This window comes from Hemiscyllium ocellatum, chromosome 30 (assembly GCF_020745735.1).
Source record: "Hemiscyllium ocellatum isolate sHemOce1 chromosome 30, sHemOce1.pat.X.cur, whole genome shotgun sequence".
Lineage (NCBI taxonomy): Eukaryota > Metazoa > Chordata > Chondrichthyes > Orectolobiformes > Hemiscylliidae > Hemiscyllium > Hemiscyllium ocellatum.
In genome coordinates, this window is record NC_083430.1 from 31,881,639 (window position 1) to 31,907,535 (window position 25,897).

Below are 25,897 nucleotides of genomic sequence, written 5' to 3' on the forward strand. Positions count from 1 at the left end.
CCTCACCTCAGTTCTTAATGTACCTTCCTTCTATTCTTTGACTATTCTTCCTTGCTTAACTTGTATTCTTACACCGTGACCCCTGGTTCTGGACCACCTGAGATCTGGAACATCCTTCCTCTGTTTACCCTGTCTAGTACTGCTAACATTTCATAGGTTTCTATGAGATGCTCCCTCATTCTTCTAAACTCCAGTGAATATACTCTTAACCAATCTCTGTTCATACATCAATCCTGCTACCCCAAGAATCAGACTGGTGAACCTTTGATGCACTCTGTCCCTGGCCAGTACACTTTTTCCCAGATAAGGAGACCAAAACAGCATACAATATTCCAGGTGTGGCCTCGTTAATGGTTTGTATGATTGCAGCAAGACATCCTGTACCAGAATCATCTTGCGATGAAGGCCAAAGTACCATTGCCTTCTTGACCCACCCACCGCCCTGGTACAGTTCACACTTACTTTCAGCAACTCATATACAATGACATCTAAATTTCATTACACATACCCCTTTCTCAATCTATTGCCATTCAGATAATAACTTGCCTTACTGCTTTTGCTACCAAAGTGGATAATCTTACATTTAGCCACATTATACTTCATCTGACATGCATTTTCCCATTAAGTCAATTTGTCCAAATCACACTCAAGCATCTCTGCCTCCTTCCCACAGATCACATTCCCACCCAGCTCTGTATCATCTGCAACTTGAAGATATTATATTTATTTCTCCCATCTATATCATCAATATATATTGTGAAGAGATTGGGTTCTAGCACTGAACACTGGCTGCCACTCGGAAAATGACCCGTTTATTCCTACTATTGTTGCCTGTTTACCCACCAGTTCCCTATCCATATACCACATTACCCCAAATCTTTTATAACAGACGCGATCATTTTCCCCATTACCAATATCAGATTAGCCAGTTGATAATTCCCTGGTTTCTCTCTGCCTCCTTTTTTAAATAGTGGGGTTACATCAGTTACCCTCTTAATGTGCACAAACGGTTCCAAAATGTATAGAATTTTGAAAGATAACCCCCCAATATATCCACTAGATCTTGAGCTACTCCCTTAAGTACTCTGAGATGAGGATTATGGGGCCCTGGTTATTTATTGGCCTTTAATCACAACTATTTGCCCGACAACATTTTTTTTAACCAATACTGATATCATTCAGCTCCTCCCTCTTGCTAGACTGTGTTCCAACATCTTTGGCACGTTACTTGTGCGCTCCTTTGTGAAAGCAAAAACATGCCTGCCATCTCTGCTTCCCATTAACTTCCTGTTTCTGCTTGTAAGAAACCTACATTTGTCTTCACTAATCTCTTTCTCTTCACATTTCTATAGAAGCGTTTACAATCAGTTTGTATGTTAACTTATACACTATTCTTTACCTCTGAATCAATCCCTTTGTTCTCTTTGGCTGAAATCTAAACTGCTCCCAATTCTCAGGTGTGTTACTCTTTTTGGACAATTTGTATTTCCTTTCCTTGGATCTACTACTATTCCTAAATTTCCTTGTTCGCCATGGTCAGTCCACCTTTTCCGTCTTGTTTCTGTGCCAGACAGGAATAAGGAATTCTTGTGGTTTCTCCTTGTCTGCCATTGTTTACCCACTGGTATTCCTTTCAGAGAATGTTCCCCAATTTATCACAGCCAGCTCACACATCACAACGTTGAAGTTTGCTTTATTTTGATTCAGGACACTAATTTCAGACTTAACTATACCACTCTCTATCATCAAGAATTCAATCATATTAGGGTTACTTTTCCCCATGGGGTCTCACACAGCTACAGTGCCAGTTATTCTTTCATTATTATACAATGCCTAGTCTAGGATAACCTGTCTGCTGGTTGGTTCCACAACATATTGATCCAGAAAACCATTTTGCACACACTCAAGGAATTTACCCTCTACAGCATTGTTACTGGTTGAATTTGCCCAAACCATATGCAGATTAAAGTCACACACAATTACATCTGTACCTGTAAACTGCACCTGATGTGAGATAACTTCATCTCAATCACAACACACTCTAATCAACGAACTGGTTTCATAGCAGGCTAAATTATGATCATTTCAAATTTATGCTTACATGATTCTTTGCTTTAACTGCGGAAGTATCCTTGATCTGATGGCTGCACACTGGAATTTATACATTACCAAAATGAATGCAAATTTGAAGAATATTAAAAAGGACAATAAACACTTCTGAAAAGGCATATTTTGGAAGGGGAAAACTATGCAAAAATGTCCTGGCAGACAGCATTTTAAAATTAAATGCGGTGTCTGAACTTAAAGACTGACAGCCCAAGAAAACACACTTTAAATTTCTTAAACTAGAAATACACATTTCTTCAACGTGTCTCATCCTCCATTCAGAAACACAGTGCCCTGCCCAAAAAACGTTAGGCTTTTATTTAAGAATTTGCTTTTAGCCTCAAACACAACATGAAGCAATACCCTGGATGTGAAGCCCCATGCAATTTTTATTTTGGAGATAGTAAGATGATATTTTTAAAATGCAGCTAGGTTCTGGCCTAATATTTAAATTCATTGCTTTGGACGTTTTGACCAGCTCATGTACAGTCAATTTGAGAAGATACAAACTTTACCTTTTCGGCAAATGTGAATATTTTCCTCTGATCAATCCCACCAAACTGTGCATCGACCTTCAAGTATTCTTCATCCAAGGCCTAAAAAAAAGAGTAGAAAAAAAAAGTAGATTTATAAAACAAACCCTAACTCTCTGGAAGTAAATTTTAAAAACTTTGATTAAACCGTGTCTGTATTAATTACACCTTACAGTACAACAAGCCCTCACTTACCAAAAGTTCTAGTTACATTCCTGAAAATTGTGACTTCAAGGGAAGCAACTCAGGGCGGCACGGTGGCTCAGTGGTTAGCACTGTTGCCTCACTGCGCCAGGGACCTGGGTTCAATTTCACCCTCAGGCGATTGTTTGTGGGGACTTTGCACATTCTCCCCGTGTCTGCGTGGGTTTCCTCAGGGTGCTCTGGTTTCCTCCCACAGTCCAAAGATGTGCAGGTTAATTGAATTGGTCATGCTAAATTGCCCATAGTGTTAGGTGCATTAATCAGAGGGAAAATGGGTCTGGATGGGTTACTCTTCAGAGGGTCAGTGTGGACTTGTTGGGCTGAAGAGCTTGTTTCCATCCTGTAGGGAATCTAATCTAAAAACTTTAATTGAATCACAGACTCCCATTGGAATCAATGTTACAATCAGAGAGAAACACCTTTGGATGTTTTTTGCCAGAAAAAAAAGTACAAATTGAAATACTGCACCATACATGCACAACACTGTTCTCCAAGATGCAATAGCTTGAAATAAAACATGACTAAATAGAAAAGTACAGGTAGTTCTCCCATAATGTCATTGTTGCATTCCAACAAAACTTCGCTTGACAGTAAATTGCTAAATAGAAATAATGGGGCCAAACAGAAAAGTTGGATTAGGGACAGACCACCAAAAAATATCACTCAATTGCTCAAAAATCATCCAAAAGTCTAACGCAAAGTATAGCACAGCCTGAATAAAGGGTGAAATCATAATTATTAACAAAAGTGAATTTAACATAGGTCGTTTAAAAAATGTAGAAAAACCTGCTCTCTGTCCAGTACATCTCACAGAAAGCTGCTCTGCTGGCAGCTGACATTGTGCAATCGCAGAATGGTACGAAGATCGGCAACCACATTGGGCATGCGCAGGACAGCGCAGACACTGGCACGTGCAGACTGGTGCGGACATCAATGCATGCACAGAATGAAGCATGCCAACTGATCACCAATGGAGTCGTGTTATTGCCAATGGAACTTAGCATTCTTGAAAATACCATTTCCTAATTCTTCAGCGACCTTATAGCCAAATCACACTGCCGAAACATGTGTTATCCCAGAACTACCTGTACACTCGTACAATATAGTATTGTCAAAAATATGCACCTGCTTTTAACTTAACTAGGCTTCACTTAGTGACAGAAGTTAATCTATGGAGTAAGTCACAAGATTTCTGCACAAGCCAACATCGGCCACAAGATGGAGCCATTCACTAAGTATAAAAGTGCTGAAGAAACCGAGCAAGTCTGGCAGCTTCTGTGGAAAGCAAGAATACTTTAAGACTCTTTCGTATCGCATTCAATGTATGCAAAATGTGAACATCTCTCTCCATAGTTGTTGCCATCACCTGCTTAGATCTCAAACATTGTTTTCATATTAAGTCAGTGTGAGTTCACAAGTCAGGTAAAAGAAACAACTTAAATGGCAAAAGGATGAGCCTAAACTAAGGGCAGAGGAGCAAGGCGGAGGTTCCATGCTTGGAGGCAAGACCAGGACAGGGTAGGGGGAGGCAATGCCAGAGGGATTCAAACTAGAGAACTGGCTAAAAAAAATTAAGCAAGACATTTTAAAGTAAGGACTTGCTGTACATAAAGAACAGATACATGAAATTAGCTCCTTGTTCATTAAGATCATCACATTATTAAAAGTACTATTAAACACTTCCTTATGTAAAAGTAGCATTTTAGAATTTAGACACCAACAATACATTTTTAAACATACAATGGGGAATTGGAAATTTACAATACAAACAAATTGAGGATAATAAAACACAAAATTCTACTAAGGTAAAACTCAAATTGTTTATGACCATCATTTGAATATTTGTCTATTACTCAGTCCTCATATTTAATAACTTGAAATCCTAGTCAATAAATTGATAATGGATCGATAATACAGATTACATTTTCTGTGCTGACCTGTAATCCAGGATACAGGAGACCACTGAGGAGTGGATGGTCCACTTGTTTAACTACCTCAGCACCAGCCTTTTTGGCATCATGCTGAGTCACCACAGATGATAATTTGTAAACATCCAAAGTGTATTCCCTGTAAACACACAAATTGATGAGTTTCCATCCTACATGTATTCAGATTACATGATCAGAGAATTAGTATTAAACTCTTACCTGCTTAACTGATAATTAGTTCCCTTTACAAATCTGAGTTTTTCTATTGGCACACCTATACTTTCAAGCATTGCTTTTATGACGTGTTCATAATACTGCGTCCTCAGTTCCAGCAATTCCCAGGGGGCTTTCATGTTATCCAAATAGGCATGCAAATCAGCAAACAGAATAGTTACCTGGAGTGCAATGGACATGATATTAAAAGTATTCATTATTTGATCAATAACTGATAACAATTTTCATTACATCTGGGAATTCGAGATATACCTTCCTTATAAAACACAGAAACAGAAATACAATAAATATAGAAAGTTAAATTGTCCTTCTACCACTCTCAACTTCTTCCCTGACTCCATGTTGTCAGGATAGTTATCACAAGTACAGTGCCACATAAGCAGAAATTTCCTTCACTTAAACTTTTGGAAGCTAAACCTAAAGGGTAGAATGTTCCCCTTCCCGGAGATGGTATGAAGGGTAAATAACTTGGTCAGACACTTCCCACCCTTTTCACCACCTTTTTTTTAGATTACTTACAATGTGGAAACAGGCCCTTCGGCCCAACAAGTCCACACCGACCCGCCGAAGCGCAACCCACCCATACATATACCCCTTACCTAACACTACGGGCAATTTAGCATGGCCAATTCACCTGACCCGCACATCTTTGGACTGTTGGGAGGAAACCGGAGCACCCGGAGGAAACCCACGCAGACACGGGGAGAACGTGCAAACTCCACACAGTCAGTCGCCTGAGGCGGGAATTGAACCCAGGTCCCTGGCGCTGTGAGGCAGCAGTGCTAACCACTACGCCACCATGCCGCCTCACTAACTAAGCTCTGGATGAGGAGATCCATTGGGGGCATTCCCAATTTAACACCAATTAGAGCTGTAAAATGGTCAATTAAATACTACCTCCAAAATATCTACTTTCTGGGCATGTGGCAATTTTCCTGATAGTTGTTTGTTTAGAATGGGGAGATGAAAGAAATAGAGAAAGAGAGAGAAAAGCTCTTGGCCTCTAACTGGCTGAGACATTCTGCTGACAAAGGATGCTAGTGGTGAGGCCTATGATAGGCCTCTTAATGAAGTGGCGTTAGGTGGAGTTCTCTCGGCAATGGAATTAGCCTTTTAGTTGCAACCTAATATGTTTGCCTCCAAATTGACTAAAGTCAGAGAAACAGCATGAAAACAGGCCCTTCAGTCCAACCAGTCCATGTCGACCATGTTCTCAAATTAAATTAGTTCAACATCCCTCCAAAACTTTCCGATTTACAAACTTAATCAAATGTCTTTTAAAAGCTCTAACTGTACCTGCATCCACCACTTTCACTAGTAGCTCATTCCCCATACACAAACCAACTGTATAAAAACATTACCCCTCACAAGCTTTTTTAAATCTTTTTCCTTTCATCTTTAAAATATGCCCCTGGTTTCGAACTCCTCCAGCCTAGGGAAAATACCCTTGCTTTCCCCTTATCCATGTCCCTCATGATTTTATAAACATCACTAAGGTCATCCCTCAACCTCCTATTCCCCATTGAATAAAGTCCCAGTCTTTCCAGTCTTTGTTTATAACTTAAACCCTCCATTCCCAGCAACATCCTGTTAAATATTTTCTGCATCCTCTCCAGTTTAATAAAGGTAAGTGCGTTAAATGCCTTCGTAACCATCCTGCTACAAGTCCTTTTGTGGCTCAGACTAATCTAAGAGCTAAATTAATGAGGTGACTTTCAGTTGTGTCTTGCTGTTAAGTCACCAAATCTGTGAAAATCAATCTCTACCTCACATCCAGCTTTTAGGAAGTCAGCAATCTTTGACATTGGCACGAAGTATGCCACATGAGGTTTCCCAGTGGTAGCTGTCCCCCAGTAGACACGCAAGTCCCGTTCCTCCAGAATTGAACGCAGCTTATCCTCACCAAGGATCTCCTGCAAAAAGATAAAGAAAAGTCTGTTTGTTTTGTTCATGTCATGTAGACTTAGCAAATCTTTAAAAAATAAAATTAGTTTTTGTTTCCTGGTGTAAATGGTATCTTAGGACATGAGGGAAATTGAGATCGCAGCGTGTATTGTTTCCTGGCTCTTTGCAAATTGCTCAATACCAAGTTAGGATCCCACATGGTAGCTACCAGTCACGTCCAATGGAGGAACCGGTTTTTGATTGCGTTGGCTTTGTGAACACAAGTTCCTTCAATCAGAGGACATTTCAAGAAAATGATTAGTACTTCCTTTAAACACGTAAGGAAGATAATGGGAAACAACGTCACATATTCTCTTTACTCCTACGGCCCTTGAAGTTAAAAACGGGAAGCACCTCTGAATAACTATGGAGTCTGAAATCTCTAACGTTTACATGAATGAAAGGTGATCTTTTTGAAACTTACAACATTCTTCAAGAGCTAGACAAGGTAGATGCTGATAGGATATTTCCTCTGGCTGGTGAATCAAGATCCAGTGGGCAGCATGGTGGCTCCAAGGCCAGGAATCTAGGTTTGATTCTACGCTTGGGCAACTGTCTGTATGGAATTTGCACATTCTCCCCATGCCTGCTGGGTGTCCTCGAGGGTGCTCCAGTTTCCTCTCTCAGTCCAAAGATGTGCAGGTTAGGTGGATTGGTCGTGCTAACTTGCCTACAGCGTCCAGGGATGTGTAGGTTAGATGAAATAGCCATGAGAGATGCAGGATTACAGAGACAGGGTGGGAGGGGTGAAGGAATCTGGGTGGGATTCGATATGGACTTGATGGGCCAAATTGCCTTCTTCCACACAGTAGGGATTCTATGATGCTATGAACCAGTGGGCAGTCTCAGAACAAGGGATAAGCCATTTAGGACTGAGGAAGACTTTTCTCCACTTAGAGATTAGTGAATCATTGGAATTATCAAGCCTAGAAGGCCAGAGAAGTTCAGGCATTAACCAGAAAAGCCAATGTTGAAATGGACTGGTGTGGCATGTTGGAACCATACAAAAATACCCATGAAGTTGACTCCAAGCCTGGAACAACCCTGGAAATTGCAACGTTCAATTGGTAATCAACAGTACCTGGAACCCTCTGAAATGTTAGTGAGAGGTTTTAGAGGGTTCTGACTCGTAATCAAATTGTTACATAGTAAAGCTTAAAATATTTAAAAACTTGCGGCACGGTGGCTCAGTGGTTAGCACTGCTGCTTCATACCACCAGCGTCCTAGGTTCGATTCCAGTCTCGGGTGGCTGTCTGTGTGGAGTTGCACATTCTCCCTGTGTCTGCATGGGTTTCCTCCCACAGTCCAAAGATGTGCAGGTTAGGTGAATTGGCCATGCTAAATTGCCCATATAGTGTTAGGTGCATTAGTCAGAGTGAAATGGTTCAGGATGGGTTCCTCTTTGGAGGGTCAGTGTGGACTGGCTGGGCCGAAGGGCCTGCTTCCACATTGCATGGAATCTAATCACATCTGCTCCAAGGGGGGAATCCAAGATGGTGGTGATCTGATAGGTCTATTGTGCAGGTGGGCTGGACCAAAACCCAAATAGGTGGGTTTTCACCAGCCCCCCACCCCCACCACTAGTCATTCATAAGAAAAATGTTTGTTAAAATAACACAAAGTACCTAAAACCTTTTAAATTTGGATCCTGAAGATCTGGGGAAAAGATGAAGTCTAATAAAGGAATGGGGGCAAAAGGATTGCAGCAAGCAGGGTACTCCCCTACAGTCCAGTAGGCACCCGCAATAACGGTGCCAATTCCCGCGGTGGCGCCTATAAACCTGTTGGACCAGCAGAATATAGTTCAAGGTTTGTGCGAAGATTTGTAGCTCGGGTGCTCGTTGTTGTGGTTCTGTTCGCCGAGCTGGAAGTTTTTGCTGCAAACGTTTCGTCCCCTGGCTAGGTAACATCATCAGTGCTTTGGAGCCTCCTGCGAAGCGCTTCTTTGATGTTTCTTCCGGTATTTATAGTGGTCTGTCCTTGCCGCTTCCGGTTGTCAGTTTCAGCTGTCCGCTGTAGTGGTTGGTATATTGGGTCCAGGTCGATGTGTTTGTTGATGGAGTTTGTGGATGAATGCCATGCCTCTAAGAATTTCCTGGCTGTTCTCTGTCTGGCTTGCCCTATGATAGTGGTGTTGTCCCAGTCGAATTCATGTTGCTTGTCATCTGTGTGTGTGGCTACTAGGGATAGCTGGTCGTGTCGTTTCGTGGCTAGTTGATGTTCATGTATGCGGATTGTTAGCTGTCTTCCTGTTTGTCCTATATAGTGTTTTGTGCAGTCCTTGCATGGTATTTTGTACACTACATTAGTTTTGCTCATGTTGGGTATTGGGTCCTTCGTTCTAGTGAGTTGCGAATATAGTCTCAGAGTTTGCAAACTCCGAGAGAGAAGTGACTCGGCACTGGAACTGATCTCTATCATTCTAAAAAGGCATGAGCAGGAGATCCAAGCATTAGATCGACGCATTGAGGCAGTTGAGCAGAGGACCGCAGAGGGACGGATTGATCACTGAAAGACCAGGTACGTGCCCTATTGGACCAGATCGACAACCTCGGGAAGAGAGGTCAGAGGAAGAGCTTACGAATTGTTGGGGTCACAGAGCTTGAGGAAGGTGAGAGCCTGGTTAACTTCCTGAAACGGTGGCTCCCACAGCTTCTGGGGCTGGAGGTCGATTTGGGCCGGGTGTGTGTGGAGCAGGCCCACTGGATCGCGATGCACAAGATGTCAATCTTGGATGTCAAGATTAGGGGCAATGGAATAGACACACGACACCAGCACATGGATTCATTTCATTTGAAGGATAGTAAATTTATAGAGTACCCCACAAGGGAGTTTGGGACCTTCTGGGACATCAAGTGTGGGCGGCACGGTGGCACAGTGGTTAGCACTGCTGCCTCACAGCGTCTGAGACCCAGGTTCAATTCCCGACTCAGGCGACTAACTGTGTGGAGTTTGCACGTTCTCCCCGTGTCTGCGTGGGTTTCCTCCGGGTGCTCCGGTTTCCTCCTACAGTCCAAAGATGTGCGGGTCAGGTGAATTGACCATGCTAAATTGCCCGTAGTGTTAGGTAAGGGGTATATGTAGGGGTATGGGTGGGTCGCGCTTCGGCGGGTCGGTGTGGATTTGTTGGGCGGAAGGGCCTGTTTCCACACTGTAAGTAATCTAATCTAATCTAATTTGGGTACGGCCTGTAATTAGTCGGTGCTTTGGGAGACCTTCAAGGTGTACTTAAGGGATTTGATTATCTCACACTCAGCAGCCAGGAATAAAGGCAAAGAAGAGAGCAGCAACAGATGCTCGAGGCCTGGCTAAAAGCAGCCAAGTCAGCATATTTTGACAGACCATCTGTAGTCAAGGTACAGAAGTTTATGGCCCTCCGGGCAGCTCAGAATTCAGTGCTTATGCAGGCAGTGAAGAGAGAGGTCTCCTTTGTGAAGCAAAGGTTATTTGAATACTGGGATAAGTCAGGTAGATAGCTGGCTCGGAGAAAAAAATGCTCCACATTCCATTGTGTCCATTAGGGACAGAACTGGTACTATCACTCATGTTGAAAAAGATTAATATCATACTTTGGAAATTTTATGCCGAGTTATACCAGTCAGAGGGCTGTGAGGATGGGATGGAAAGAATGGAATCCTTTTTCGAGAATGTGGACCTCCTCGGTCTAACCACAGAGCAAGCCTCCCTTTTAAATACACCCTTCAAAACACAGCCACTTTGGAGGTGTCGTACTGCCTAAGTACTCAGCCCAGACGGTTTCCGAAGGAGTTCTAGAAGGAATTCATAAACATATTGGCTGTGCCAATCCTGGGAATGGATAATCACTCATTTAACCAGGACTGCCCTCTCTTAGAGAGGCCATTATCTTCCTCATTTTAAAGAAAGAAAAAGACCCTGATGGCTGTGTCTTGTATAGACCTATCTTGTTGCTGAATGTAGATTTTAAAATCCTGTCAAAGATGCTGGCCCAGAGATTGGAAAACGTACTGCCCACTATTATAAAAGACGACCAGATAGGCTTCATTAAGGGCCATAGCTCTTCCAATAACATTAGGGGGTGTTGAATATAGTGCAGGTATGCTAGCAGAGATTATTTCTGCATTTGGTGTTCTCCTTGGACGCAAAAAAGATGTTTGATTGGGTAGAGTGGCCGTATCTTTTAGGTGTCCCAGAATGCTTTGGTCGGGGGGGGGAAAGAATCGAAACGTCGATTCTCCTGTTCATTTGATGCTGCCTGACCTGCTGCGCTTTTCCAGCAACACATTTTTAAGCGTTTTTCGTTCTGTGTCTGCTCAGCTTACAAGGGATAATAAGAGCTGAAAATGTGTTGCTGAAAAAGCGCAGCAGGTCAGGCAGCATCCAAGAAGCAGGAGAATCGACGTTTCAAGCATGAGCTCTTCTTCAGGAATGAAGAAGGGCTTATGCCCGAAATGTCGATTCTCCTATTCTTTTGATGCTGCCTGACCTGCTGCGCTTTTCCAGCAACACATTTTCAGCTCTGATCTCCAGCATCTGCAGTCCTCACTTTCTCCAAGGGGTAATAAGAATCGTTATGACTGATAGGACCTGACCGTTGTGATAGTACCGAGTTTTGTTTTGAGGTCAGAATCAAACACATTAATTTCACAAGGGAACAGCCATGAATGTTATCACTCGGTGTCCTGTTTACACAGATTGACTGATGTTAAGGCAAACGTTCATAATTGCCTCAGAGCTTGGTGAGAACAGATTTTTTTTATCTTCTGCATAACTTGTGATCCCCCTTTTTTCATGGACATACCCTCCCTGCCTGTCTGTCTGTCTATTTTCTAGTGTGCAGCAAATTGTGTTCTATAATTCAACATTACATTTTAGTCTAAATGTTTAAGGACATGTTTTAAGGCTATAGACTTTCTAATTACCAGTACTCCAGGCAAACTATTCCACACATTCACTGCCTTGTCAGGAATCTTCTGAACTCAAGCAGCTTTATTATTGATAAAGGAAGATTGTACCTGCAAGTTCCTGGTGATAAGATTGAGTTTTTCCTCAACATTTCTATTGTTGCCCATGATGCCAAAAATGTTCCGAATTAGTATCAGGCATCAACTGGAAGAAGAAAAATGCCATTCAGTTTTGAAAAGTAATACCAGCTCATATTAGGTCTATCACTGTCAGAGGTCCCACCTTCTTCATGACTGCCTCACTCCCAACCCAACATCCCCATCATCTCTTCCTCTTCCTCACCACACCATCACCTCTCTCTCCCACTCCAGCTCATCATCATCACTGTCTATCCTGTCCCCTCCCACAGCCATCCCTCCATCCTCATCATCGTATTTCCCCCATTAATCTCCCCCCCATCATCATCAGACTCCCCATCCCTGGCCCCATCATCATATCTTCCAGCAACCCCCAGAATCACCATCAGTCTCCCAAGCCCAGCACCCCTATCATCAGTCACCCCCCCCCCCCATCATTAGTCTCCCCCACCAAGCCCCACCCAACATCATCATCACCGTCCCCACCCCCCAGCCCCCGCACAACAACATCATCATCACCGTCCCCACCCCCCAGCCCCCACCCAACATCATCATCACCGTCCCCACCCCCCAGCCCCCGCACATCATCATCATCATCATCATCACCGTCCCCACCCCCAGCCCCCACCCAACATCATCATCACCGTCCCCACCCCCCAGCCCCCGCACAACAACATCATCATCATCATCATCATAACTGGCTCCATCCATCCTACCCATCCCCCCCCAACCATCATCGCCGCCTCCTCCTCCTATCACCCCACCCCCATCGTCACCGCCCCCCGCCCCCCTCCCCCCTCCCCCTCCCATGCCCAGCCGCCATCATCACCCCCTCCCAGTCCCCACGAGCTGGACCCCCTGGTGTAAGGCCTGGTCCTGTCCCTTTCTGAACTCCATGGTCCTCCCCCTCCCCGGGGCCGGATCTCTGTCCTTTGTCCCCCTCCCCGGGGCCGGATCTCTGTCCTTTGTCCCCCGCCCCGAGGCCGGGTCCCTCTCCCCCTGTCCCCTGTCCCCGGGCCGGGTCTCACCATGTGCCGCCTGCTGCCGCTGTCCGTTTGTAAAACGCCGGTTGCATCACCCTCCAAACGGATGTGCGATCGAGTGAACGCCCTGCGCAGGCGCAGCCAGCCCGGCCGAAACGGCATAATCGAGCATCCAAACATACGCATGCGCATATCTGTCTGTGTATGCTCCATGTGGGAAAGGATTCTGACTGACACATATGACCTTTATCATAAAGTTGGGATGAGCCAACAGGAGAACTAGCAAATGCAGCTTTTATTGCTCTTGACAAGATGGTGAAAGGCAATTACAGGAATAATTTGTTAATTGGTTAATAAGCAACTATTAAAGAAATGCTGTGCAAAACCAAAATTATAAGGAACGCTACACTTTTAAAAATAATTTTCAAGTTTCTAGGTGCCACCTGTATGCTTGAAGAGGCAAAGTAATAGCTTTAGATGGCATAGAGATAAAATATCAATTGTTATTTCATAGCTAACTCTACCCAAACCTGATGAACTGTTTTTGGTACTGGACCTAATCCCTTTTCTGAGTTTGAACCAAATATTTAATATTTTAGAACTAAATCTGTACTCCTTAACTTAAATGAATCTTGAGTTTATAAGTATTTGATTCTGAAAGCTTACTAACTTTTAGAAGTTAAGGTTTCCTGTCAATTTGGACGCTACGGGTATTTATGGAAAGAGGTATGTTCATTTTTACACAATTCTTAGAATCCAAATATAACTGATTTTTCTTATGGAATGAGGGAATGAAAATATTACAAAATATATTAACAAAATATACTTATTTATTTGAGTTAAAACCATTGCAAACTTCATTATAAAATCAGATATTGACAATTTATTTGCCTCAAAGCATGATGTTTCTTTAAAAGGTTTGTCAAATATAAACTTTTCTGTGAGATAGCAATGAAATTATATGCTTCTCACTCAGTGGAAATTCGGACTGGCTACTTCAGATCCAATAGCTGAAATGAAGATGAGGTCAATCCCAGATAGGAGGATAATCTCACAGCAATCATAGAGTCATAGAAGGAAGTGAAGACTGCAGATGCTGCAGATCAGAGTCAAAACATGTGGCGCTAGAAAAGCACAGCAGGTCAGGCAGCATCAGAGAAGCAGGAGAGTCGACAGTTCGGGCATTATCATTCCCAATGAAGGGCTTATGCCCAAAACATCAACCCTCCTGTTCTTCAGATGCTGCCTGACCTGCTGTGCTTTTCTAGAACCACACAATTCGACATAGAGCCATAGAGTCTTACTGTGGGGAAACAGACCCTTTGGTCCAACTAGTCCATGCTGACCATGCCCCCAAACCAAACTAGTCTCACTTGCCCGTGTTTGGCCCATATCCCTCCAAACCTTTCCTATTCATGAACTTTCCAAAATGTCCTTTAAACTGTACCTGCATCCTCCATTTCCTCTGGCAGTTCATTCCACACACTAATCACCATCTGTGTAAAAAAAGTTGTCCCTCGTGTCCTCTCTAAATCTTTCTCCTCTCAGTTTGAAAACATGCCCCCTAGTTTTGAACTACACAACCCTAAGGAAAAGACCCTTGCTGTTCATGATTTGGAGATGCCGGTGTTGAACTGGCCTGATCCACCTGATGAAGGAGCAGCGCTCCGAAAGTTAGTGCTTCCAATTAAACCTGTTGGACTATAACCTGGTGTTGTGTGATTTTTAATTTGTTATTCATGACCTCATGATTTTACAAAGCTCTGTAAGGTCACCCATCAGCCTCCTATTCTCCAGTGAAAAATGTTCCACCCTATCTTTACAACTCAAAACTTCCATTCCTGGCAACATCCTAGTAAAACTTTTCTGAATTGTCCCCAATTTAATAACATCCTTCCTATGACAGAGCAACCAGAACTGTACACAGTAGTCCAAAAGCAGCCTCACTAACGTCCTGTTCGACTGCAACTTGACATCCTAACTCCTAAATTGGAAGGAGTGAACAATGAAGGCGAGCATTTCTTCCTCTCTCTCCTGCTATCCATACCCCTATCTCTTCTTCTGTTCATTCCCCTCTCCTCATCGCTCTCTGTTCACAAGGAAACTGAGGCATCTGCCAAGATGATTGATAAGTGCTAAGCAGGAACTGAAATATGTCCTACCAGTTTCAGAAAAGTATGAACTATCAGGTCACAGAGTCAAGAGAGATGCTTGATGTTAGACAAGCAATGGTTAATATTGCAAACATTTTTCTTCTTCATGTTTCATTTGATTGTGACTCAATACAGTATGTGAGTTTAAGTCAATTATTTCTAGTAATAAGTGATACAGGTCATAATTTCCCTTGTGTTACAAAGACAGGTAAGATTCCATCTGTACCATTTAAAGCAAATCTAAAAGTAAACTACTGTCTATGCTGTCTTATTTGGTGATTTAAAAGTATCTCCTGCTTTAATGCTACATCTTGTAGAATAGCCTTGAAATAGTAGAAATGTTGAACGCCATGTAATGCCTCTATTTTCTGTTCCGCCATTGAGGTGCAGCCATATCCATGCTCTAATCCTTGGCTAAGTATGGCAAATCCTGTAGTAATTGGATTGAGTTCTGCAAAATAATATTTCTATCTTTGTACAAAGCTAAAAGAACTTAAATATTCATACAGATTTGCAGGAACACATCAACACTGCAAACCCAATTACTTCATATGTACCTAAAAATGTGGTTTCATTCTTTCATATTTTATGCTAGGAAATATATACATTATCCCTAGATTCAAATTAAAATGTTTGAGTTTGCCGATCCTTCTTCCTTATGCTGTTTTGGATCAGGTAGACTGTATGAACAACTTTTGAGAGCGTGAATGGGGCCAGTAACAATATTTATTTAAGGTCATTTTGCTCCACTTGTAAATTGCTTGGGCAAATATCCAAACTAGACAAAGATAAATCTTAAAACTGGGGAAAAAAAACCTCTGGCTCTGAGATCTTTATGTAGCTTTGATGTAATCAAAGGCTGGAATTTGGAGAAATTCTGTATTGTCAATTTGTTAGGGATATTAGGGGGATGTGACACATGAAATTTATCAGTCAGTTATATTACTATTGTTCTGAAGAAGGGTCACTGGACCTGAAATGTTATCTCTGCTTTCTTTCCACAGATGCTGGCCAGACTGGCTGAGTTTTTCCAGCAATTTCTGTTTTTGTTTCTTATTTCCAGCATCCACGGTTCTTTGGATTGTTTTGGAGATAAAATCCTGTTCAGCAAGCGAATGAAAGGGTATATCAGGTGTAGGCTGGAAGGTGGATTGAGATTATAATCCTGTTGGTGGAGAAGGCTCAAGAGTCTTAATGACATACTCCTGTCCCTGGTTCATATGTAAGTACCATCTGTAATCATATGTTTTCTGTCAATGTGCTGATGAAAAGAAAAGTTTCTTCTCCACTGCCCCTCTTTATTGCAAAGTAATTGAAAAACAACATTTTGGCCTGAGACAGATTAAAGGTGTGTGCACCAGCGCACCTGCCTAAAAATAAATTGTTATTTCAAAGAGTGGGAAATGCGTTCTTAATCCTAAAGTTTAGAAGGGCCTCCAATAACAAAACACGGGCACTGCTCTCTCTAAGTACAGAAAAGACACTTGTAGAAGATTTGTTGTTTGTTTGTTCACTAATCCATCCCAACACCCCTTCAAGGTGAATGTGCTTTAATGGGTGTATTTATTATTTGAGCCTGTTTTCCAAATTCAGACAAGCCATCCTCTCCACTTCCTAGTAGTTTGTTGCAGCTATGTATTTCATTTTGGTATAAAATGTTAGATTCTTGACTCAATAACATGCACCCAATGTAGTCTCCTCTACAGCGGGGAGACAGGACGCCTACTTGAGGATCATTTCAGAGAACATCTCTGGACACCCGTACCAACCAACCTCACCACCCCGTGGCTGACACTTCAACTCCCCCTCCTACTCTGCCAAGGACATGCAGTTCCTGGGCCTCCTCCATCATCAAACCCTGACCACCCAATCCCTGGAGGAAGTTTGCCTCATATTCCACCTTGGTACCCTGCAACCACACAGGATCAACCACACAGAATTTCACCAGTTTCCTCATTTCCCCTCCCCCCACATTATCCCAGTCCCAAGCCTCCAACTCGGCACCACCCTCCTGACCTGTCCATCACCTCTCCCTTCTATTCGCTCCACCCTCCTCGCTGACCTATCACCTTCTCCCTCACCTTCATCTGCCTACTGCATTCTCAGCTACCTTCCCCCCAACCCCACCCCCCCTCCCATTTATCTCTCAGTCCCTCAGCCCACAAGCCTCATTCCTGATGAAGGGCATATGCCCGAAATGTCAATTCTTCTGCTCCTCGGATGCTGCCTGACCTACTGTGCTTTTCCACCACCACACTCTTGACTCTGATCCCTAGCATCTGCATTCCGCATTTTCCCCCTTGAAGTAAGGGCCAACATTCCATTAGCCTTCCTGAATACCTGCTGCACCAGTGTGATAGCTTTCTGTGTTTCATGTACAAGTATCCTCAAGTCCTTTTGTGTTAAAGCTTTCTGCAGTTTTTCTCCATTTAAATATACATTGTTCCTTTATTCTTCTTTCTGAATGAACAGCTTCATATTTTCCCTCATTATACTCCATGTGCCAACTTTTTGCCCACTTAACTTACCATACAATCATAGAATCCCAATGGTGTGGAGGGAGGCCATTTGGCCAATCGTGTCCACACCAACCGTCCAAAAATCAAGATCAATATTTCTCAGTAATTTGTTTATATCCTTCTCACAACCTGCCTTTCCACCTACCTTAGTGTTGTCTGCAAATTTGACTACTATACATTCATTTCCTTCCATCAAGTCATGAATATGTTTTGTAAATTATTAAGCTACTCTTATGGGTAAGAGTTCTGAGACAATTTAGGAATGATCAGTTAACCTTGGAGAGAATGTAGTTGAATGATATCTAAACTACGTGGGTTACATTACAAGGAGAGATTAGACTTGTATTTACAGGAATTTAGCAGGCTAAGGAATGATTTAATCAATTTTTTCAAGCTGGAGAGTAAGCAGATAAGGTTACAGTGCCTTATGTGTTTTAGAGGCGTTAGGGTCAGAGAACAGAGTGTGAGGTGCAATGCCAAGAAGCTGCAGAGAGAGATCAACATTAGCGTTAAAGACGCCATTCAGAAGTCTGATAACGTTGGGGAAGAAGCTTTTCTCAAATCTGTTCATAGATGTATGCAAACTTTTATATCTTCTGCCTGATGGAAGAGTGTGGAAGAGAGTATAATTGGGGTGGGAGGGGTCATTGATTATGTTGACTGACTGCTTTTCCGAGGCAGCAGCAACTATGGCTGGTAGGCTGATTTGTGTGACGATCTGGTCTGTGTTCACAACTCACTGTAGATATAATTTTTTCGAGCAGTTGAAGAATCTCGGATTATATTATATGGTGTTAAAATTAGGGCCAAACCATTCAGGAAAGAAATTAAGAATCAACTCAGCACACAAAGAATGACAGCGGTTTTGGGATTTTTCTCTGCTAACAGCAACCAGCTCAATTGTTTAATTTTAGTTCTGAGATTAATGGAGTTATTTGTGGATATGGCCAGTGGTGAGTAATGAGTCAGTTTTCAAAACAGCCTTGATTTTATTTAATGGCAGAACAGGCTTGAGGGGCTATATGGCCCACTTTGCCACATATCCTCATATTTTCTTCTGTAATTTGGTGATGAATTTTGTTTCTTAACACTTCTGTGAAATACCTTGGGACATGTTTATCTCTGACATTTCCAGAAATTGGTTAATTTGAGTATAGGGATGGCAAAATCAGTATCAGAATCTTGGGTATGGGGAGATTAAAGATTTTAGGCATTTTAAATCCTAACCAGTTGTCCCCCAGGAAGGTCATGTGTGCAGACATTGGGTGAAGACAGGCTAGAAATGGATCCAGGGATCTTTCTGCTCTCTGTATGCTGTTCAGTAATATTTTTTTCTAAAGCATTTTCAGTTCATAGTATAGCTTCTGTAAAGATATCGGACCTGTTTGAGATTAAATAAGATATTGATGAGATTTGTAAAGCAACTGTCTTTCCTCTCATTCATGGCCCTGATTGCCTCCAAATCGGGTAAAACAGAGAGTTCCCTCCAACCCAGCAGACAGGTTGTCCTGCTTACTTAGTTTGGAAACCAGCCATCTTTCTTGCTTGCTGAGAGACAGGTAATTGAGAAAGTTATGAGTTGAAGCACCAAAATAGCTATTAATGGACCACTTAAGGTCTTAATTGGTGGTAGATTGGGAAAGTCTCCAATGGAACTTTTCACCCTAATTAGTGAGGTAGCAAGAAGGTGACAAGTATCCCTCTAAGGCCATCTTACCCAATTACTTCCTCTTTGTCCCATCTCGCTTACCACCTCCGGGGACGGGACAGTTGCACCCATAATAACAAACAAATAATCTTGGAAAAATGTCTGTTTCTGTCTCCCACTAAAATCCGGTAGAAAATTTGAATAGTCTTTGTAGCTGTGAATCATATTCTGTAAGAAAACTCTGACTGGAAAAAGAAACTGTAAACATCTTATTGGATCTAAACAAACAGGACAAATGCAAATCTTTTATATCAGGAAATCTTTTATTGATGTTGAATCAATACAATCAAGTAGTTTAGCTTTCAAAGAAGAGTCTGGTTTTCAATTCAAATAAAATAAGAGTGCATTTTACCAGTTACTAGTACAGTGCATATAAGTATTTACAAAAAAAACATTTCCTTCTATAGTCTGGCAATCAAAGCCATGGAGGGTGAAATTCTTATTTTACTAAATAAGGGAGAATGCCTGTTTTCCTCCATAATTAACAACTCATTAATGATTTGAAATATGATTTCATGTGAAAACAACAGGTTATGAAAAGTTGAATATATTACTGAACATTGGAATGCAATTTTGTCATGCTGGAATTGTTATACTGTATTGATATTTGACTTAACAGATTAATAAAGTACAATATATGCTGAAATACTTAGAAGGAAATGTAAGTATTGACTTTATTGTAGAAGAGTGAACTTTTCAGTTTGCTGACTTCCAGCACCAAATTGGCAAAATCATAATTAGATTAATGCTAACAAATTCAAACCTATTAACCTTTCCAAGCCTTTTACCTGTGCCTTTGTTTCGATTGACGGAGACTCATATTTCAATTGTACAATCAAAATGATTAAGGAATGTGAAAGAGCATTTGAGCTATTTCACAATAACTGGAGTGGTTTAGTTTGAAGAAGACATGCATAAAATAGACCTTGGCACATCCCTTTACATTTAAAAATAATTTAAAAGCAATATAGCTAGTCCTTAAAATTTCCATGGTGTATGATTTTCTTGACAGTACTTGTAATTTCAGTATTATGTTATAATGACTGAAGCAATTACTGTAAGCATGTTGTTTTGAAATTGAATTTTATACATTTTCTAATTTTGTTTCCTGTGTAAAAAGTAATAATTTGATTGTCTTTGTCACAGAATGTGTGCACAATACATTTATGGTTCCATAAAAAATAGTCAAGGTACAGTCTATGAAGAATCATTCAAGTTGGGCATTATTTTCTATGAAAACTACGATGAACTAATGGCCTTTTACGTAAAGCTTTGATTCTGTGGAAGCGATTACCAACACTTACAGTTAGGCTTAGAAATTCTGCTACATAGCCCCCAGTGTTGGGCATTATGAGTGCCATTTTGTGTCTAAAATGATCTTTGTGTCACATATATGTAATTCTACAGCGAGCCAAGGTTCATGCCATTTTGATGAAAACCAAATATGAGATGTCTATCACCCATATTAGATGCAGGCATGAAACCACATGCAAATTAGGGATCAATTCCTTCCTTTGGCTCTCTTTTGCCATTTTGGCTTGCACCTGAGCCAATCAACATCAGTGTTAATTGCTTTTTGAAAAATCAATGCTCAGCACAGAATGAAAAGGTCAGTGTGCTCACCTTAAACAGTGTCGCTCTTAGTTTCAGGATTTTCAACCTCACTTCCGGATAACTTCTAGGCCTGCACTCCCACCTCTTGTCAGACTCATGCTTGGGCCTGATCCTGACCTCCGAGCCCTTACTCAGCAATTGTGCTCAGTGGCTTGCCAACATAGTTGCTAATCCCTCCAATGATCTGTTCTGACCTCCTAACATTCCCCTCCCATCAAAAGAAATTTGTGGTCTTGCCATTTCTCCTCCAGATTACCTCAAACTGATTCAATCAATCACTCACCTAGATATTAGCACACAAGCCTGTGCATGTTCCTATCACTGCACCTTTCGTGTGACAGTCAGGTCCAAGGCATAAAGCCCCAGATTTCTTAGGCTTCCTAATTTGAGTGCAGGCTTCTGAAAAAGCCAAAAATAGGCTCTGCTCAATTTCTTAGCCAAAAACTATTTTAATTGTAGGGAGTATTAATATTATGTTTCAAAGATAGCAAAAATAATCTGCCAAACATTTTGTAAAAGACTAGTTTATCATAATGTAATTATTATCTCAATTACTTTATACTTGTGCCTTGTAGTTAATTTTGGTGATTATTAGTATATGAACAATTCATGCACTCAAGTGTTAGTTAAATTCAATTTTGTGTGAAAATCCTTTAAAATAAATAAATTATTGCTTCTTATAATACTGTTTATATTTTCTTAATTATCCTTTCAGCCTTTGTGCTTGAAAGGTCAAATTATAAGGATTTATTTGGCCAGAGAAAGATACTATTGTTTTAAAGTCCAAAACAAAAGGCACAGGTAAGACATTTGAATTCAATTATAATAATTTTTAGTAAGGTAAAATTCAGTTGAAGAAAATTTACCAAAATTTGTAAACATTTTCAAAGGCATATACAATTAAGCAATATGAGATCAGAAAATGTTTTACATTTGAAAGTTCCTTGAAAACAAATGTAACTATCAGAAATAACATCTGGAACTTTAAAGTGACAGCTACTGCATTTATGCCTCCCTGTGAATAAAACAGCTGTAACTATTGCAAAAATGCCATAGAAACTGTACTGATCCAATCCAATATGAGGCAATATATAGTATGGCTTCTACAGAAAACAATGGTCCATCTCTTGAACTCTTTGAACTCAGCATCATATATGCCTCTCATGGATCCTTTATCAGATTTTACAATTGCCATTTTTAAAAAAATGATGCTGTCAAGTCTTAATTTTGTTGTAAATTCCCTTGTCTTAACTTTGAATTGTATTTTTTGTAATCGTAATTGAGTAGGATTTGAGTTGAGTTTGAGGAAGACGAAACATTTCACAGTCTTTGACAATGGAAAAATACTGGCGTTGAAAGTGTCAGTCCTCTAGTAGAATCAGCCAATTGAATTAAGTTAGTGAGTAACTGGGCTGCACGTATCTGAGTGACACGTGCACATATTGATTTTGGTTCAGTAGAGTTTAATGTTTCTACAGATTAGAAAATGTCTGTAGTTCAATGTGAGGGTTTCTTCTGGCATAGTCATAGTATTCCCGATCTCTGGGTCAGGAAGCCTGGGTTCAAGTCCCACCTATTCCAGAGGTATGTCATGGCATGTCTAGATAGGTTGATTTAAAATGTATATAGTTCACTATACATCATTCTTTAACTGCAATCAAATTGAAACTCAGCAATATTTCAGGTCACCGCAATAACGCAAAATACAGATCATCAAAACAGTACAAAAGAAACACTCACTTTGCACTACATTGCTTAGCCTTAGATCTTTTTCTCGTTATCATAACATGTTAGTTTGAAACTTAAAATTCAAGCAAGTGGTGATGATTACCAGTTTGCAATGTTTTCATTCTCACCCAGTTTACAGTGTGCTCAGTTGTCTGAATTCACTATGGATCACCACTCACCATGTATTGCACTTCAAAAGGTATGGTTAAAATAACTAGAATACAACTGGGTAATATAGTTTTGTTTTCTGTCAATGGTACAAATGTGTAGAAACAAGAAATGTATCCTTAGGTAGAACATTACTCAAGAGTAGGCACAGGGAGTACAAGTAACAGACATCATATTGACTTGCATTGCAAATGAAGTTAAGTTTTGCCTCTAACTGCTCATATAAATGCAACAGTTCTATATTTAATCCATTGCAACATAAGCTGGAGACACGTGCAGCCACTAGTTGAAATGTCTGCCATGTGGTTGTTATACTTTACTGGTTGTCACTGAGAGGCTTTTAAGGCTTCTTCAAAACTGGAAAAATGTAGCAACAGACAATAACACATGTGCTTTTTCCAGTGATACTCTGTCTCTCTCTTGATACAGTTTATTACTACACAATATATATATCCACTAATTCAAGTTGATCAACGTTATGTTGGGCAAAGTAGGAATCCTGAGAAAGAGGAATGGATGTATTCAGTAGAATATAACCCATTGGCTTGGTCTGAAGGCATCTGGACCCATACTTGGTCATGCTCTTTAAGTTCCAGTACAGCACTTCCCGATGCTTGGTCAAGGTATCCTTTCTTATATTCATCATATGTGTATGTTGCAGGCACATTATTCTTATACAGTGCCACCCAAATATTGGTTCCCTTGACATGCACATGATAAGCAAAATAGTAGACGCCTGGTATTTGACACGTGAATAGCCCAGTTGCAGGATTGTATCCACTTTGTCCATTGTACAAAATCCTGTCAAACTTAATGGGTGCCCCTGATGGTGGAAATGGTTTTGTCAAAATGGCTGTGAAGGCAGGAGCTACCTTTGCAGAGATTTCTCCTATTCCATAATCTGGTTTTCCATTCCCTGGTATTTTTGCACCGTCCACAGCTCCATCTACCTGAAGGCCCGATACACCTGTTAATTCCCCATTAATGAGGAGTCCTGGTGGGCCTGGTGGACCAGGTGGCCCTGGAGGACCTTGGGCTCCATTCATTCCTTGTATTCCAGGACTTCCAGGCTGACCCATTGGTCCTGTCCTTCCTGGTTCACCTACTATGCCTTCTCCTGGCAAACCTGGTGGTCCTCGTTCTCCTTTGGGACCTGGTAAACCTGTAGGTCCTATTGGTCCCGATGGCCCCTGAAGACCAGGTATTCCCGATGAGCCCCTTGGACCAGGTTGACCTGCCTGCCCTGGTTCCCCTTTGGGTCCTACAGGACCAGCTATCCCTGGTGCTCCGGGGACCCCTGTATGCCCAGCTTCACCTTTTTGACCAATTTTGCCTGGTGATCCTGAAGGCCCACGCAAACCTTTCTCCCCAGGCACACCCGGTTTCCCAGGTAACCCATTCTGTCCATGGTCACCTTGCATTCCTTTCAGACCTGGTGGCCCAATGATCCCAATGTCACCTTTGACACCTGGAATACCTGGTTTCCCCATGAATCCTTTAGGACCCAAAGGGCCTGGAGGGCCCTGCTCCCCCTTATCCCCAGGTTCACCATCCAAGCCATTCAATCCTGGTTCGCCATTGAGTCCTGGGGCACCAGGTTTCCCAGGAAGGCCCCGCTCACCTTTAAGTCCATTTATTCCAGGCTTTGCATATGTTGGTGGTCCAGGCAGACCACGAACACCAGGAGGCCCTACCTCCCCCTTTTGACCTTTAGATCCCGGAATTCCTGATAACCCATTTTGACCTGGCTTTCCCATGCCATTCAATCCTGGCTTTCCTGCTGGTCCCTGAGGACCAGGTGGACCTGGAAGTCCTGATTCACCTGATGGTCCTTCTTCCCCTTTCTCACCAGGGGAACCAGGTAAACCATTAATTCCTGGTTTTCCTCTTGCAGGCTGGCCCGGAGGTCCAGGCTTACCTGGGGCCCCTTCCTTACCTCTCGGACCTGGAGCACCAGGTTTGCCGTACCCATTTTCACCTTTGGGACCACGCTCCCCTGGGGGACCACGTTCTCCCTTTAGACCCGGCTCTGCTCTAAGCCCTGGTGATCCGTCGGCTCCTGGAGCTCCTGGCTTACCAACGACAGAGAAACCTGAAGGTCCAGGTAATCCTGGGGGCCCTGGAAGGCCTCTGGGTCCCATATCCCCTCTAGGTCCAATATCGCCTTTAGGTCCTGGAATTCCCCTAATACCTGGTTTACCGGGTTGTCCTGGAATTCCTGGTTTTCCAAAGCTTGCCAGCCCTGGTGCTCCAGGTGGTCCAGTCCGTCCTGGAAGACCTGGCTTTCCATTTCCTGGTTTCCCTGGAATTCCCGGCAATCCAGGAGGTCCTCTTGGCCCAGGTTTTCCTGGAGCACCTTTCTCACCTCTGAGGTCAGAGGGAAGAATCACTGGAATTTCTGTTTCAATTTTAAAAAAATGGAAAAGACATGTCAATTATTACAATTTAATTTACAATGAAATATTACTTCATGGCTTTTGACTAAACAGATACTCTAAATTATGAGAATTTAGTAATGCTTTTAAAATACCTGTTTCTTATCTATTTTCAATTAAGTTTCAAAATGGACAGTTGTAGTTTCATTGACCACAAAATAGCAGTGGAAATTCTTAAGTTTCAGTTTTGAAGTCTTCTGCAGTTAGCAACAATTATAAAATGAAAACACTGCAGATACTGAAAATCTGACCAAAAAAAATTGCTGAAAATATTCAGCAGGTCAGACAGCATCTGTGGAAGGAAAACAAAGTTAACTGGCTGAATTTTACTAGCCACCTATAAGCAGAAACATAGGTGGGTGCACTGTAAAGGAAGTGCCCACTACCTGTCTGTTGACTCATCACAATTTAATGCATGAATAACCTGTGTATGGACAGCTTGCCCACAACCCAAGTAAAGTCCTTAAGTGGGCAATTAAGTAATGGCTTCCTCACACCACCACTCAGATTTAATGGGTGTTAATGAGGTTTGACACTGTAATGTTATTTTTAACCTAGCTAAATGTAAAGTCATAGGTTTATGGTTTAATGGTTGCTTTAATGACTCAGACTAATGTA

General features: G+C 41.8%; 2 protein-coding genes across 5 annotated transcripts in view; both read right to left on the reverse strand.

Moving 5' to 3' along the window:
• yars1 (tyrosyl-tRNA synthetase 1) overlaps positions 1–13,085 on the reverse strand; it is a 41,418-nt gene extending 28,333 nt beyond the window's left edge. Inside the window, exons 1-6 of the mRNA XM_060847481.1 lie at positions 13,000–13,085; positions 11,945–12,038; positions 6,772–6,918; positions 4,991–5,166; positions 4,781–4,910; positions 2,622–2,702 (exon numbers count right to left, since the gene is read on the reverse strand). Of these exons, the coding sequence (XP_060703464.1) occupies positions 2,622–2,702; positions 4,781–4,910; positions 4,991–5,166; positions 6,772–6,918; positions 11,945–12,001 (591 nt within the window). The 5' untranslated portion in view covers positions 12,002–12,038; positions 13,000–13,085. The remainder of the gene's footprint in view (positions 1–2,621; positions 2,703–4,780; positions 4,911–4,990; positions 5,167–6,771; positions 6,919–11,944; positions 12,039–12,999) is intronic.
• Positions 13,086–19,592: 6,507 nt separating this feature from the next.
• Positions 19,593–25,897, reverse strand: part of col8a2 (collagen, type VIII, alpha 2) — a 169,146-nt gene continuing 162,841 nt past the window's right edge. For all 4 annotated transcript variants that reach the window (XM_060847191.1, XM_060847192.1, XM_060847193.1 and 1 more), the window contains one exon: positions 19,593–25,242. In XM_060847191.1, coding sequence (XP_060703174.1) covers positions 23,321–25,242 — 1,922 coding nt within the window. In that variant the 3' untranslated portion in view covers positions 19,593–23,320. The remainder of the gene's footprint in view (positions 25,243–25,897) is intronic.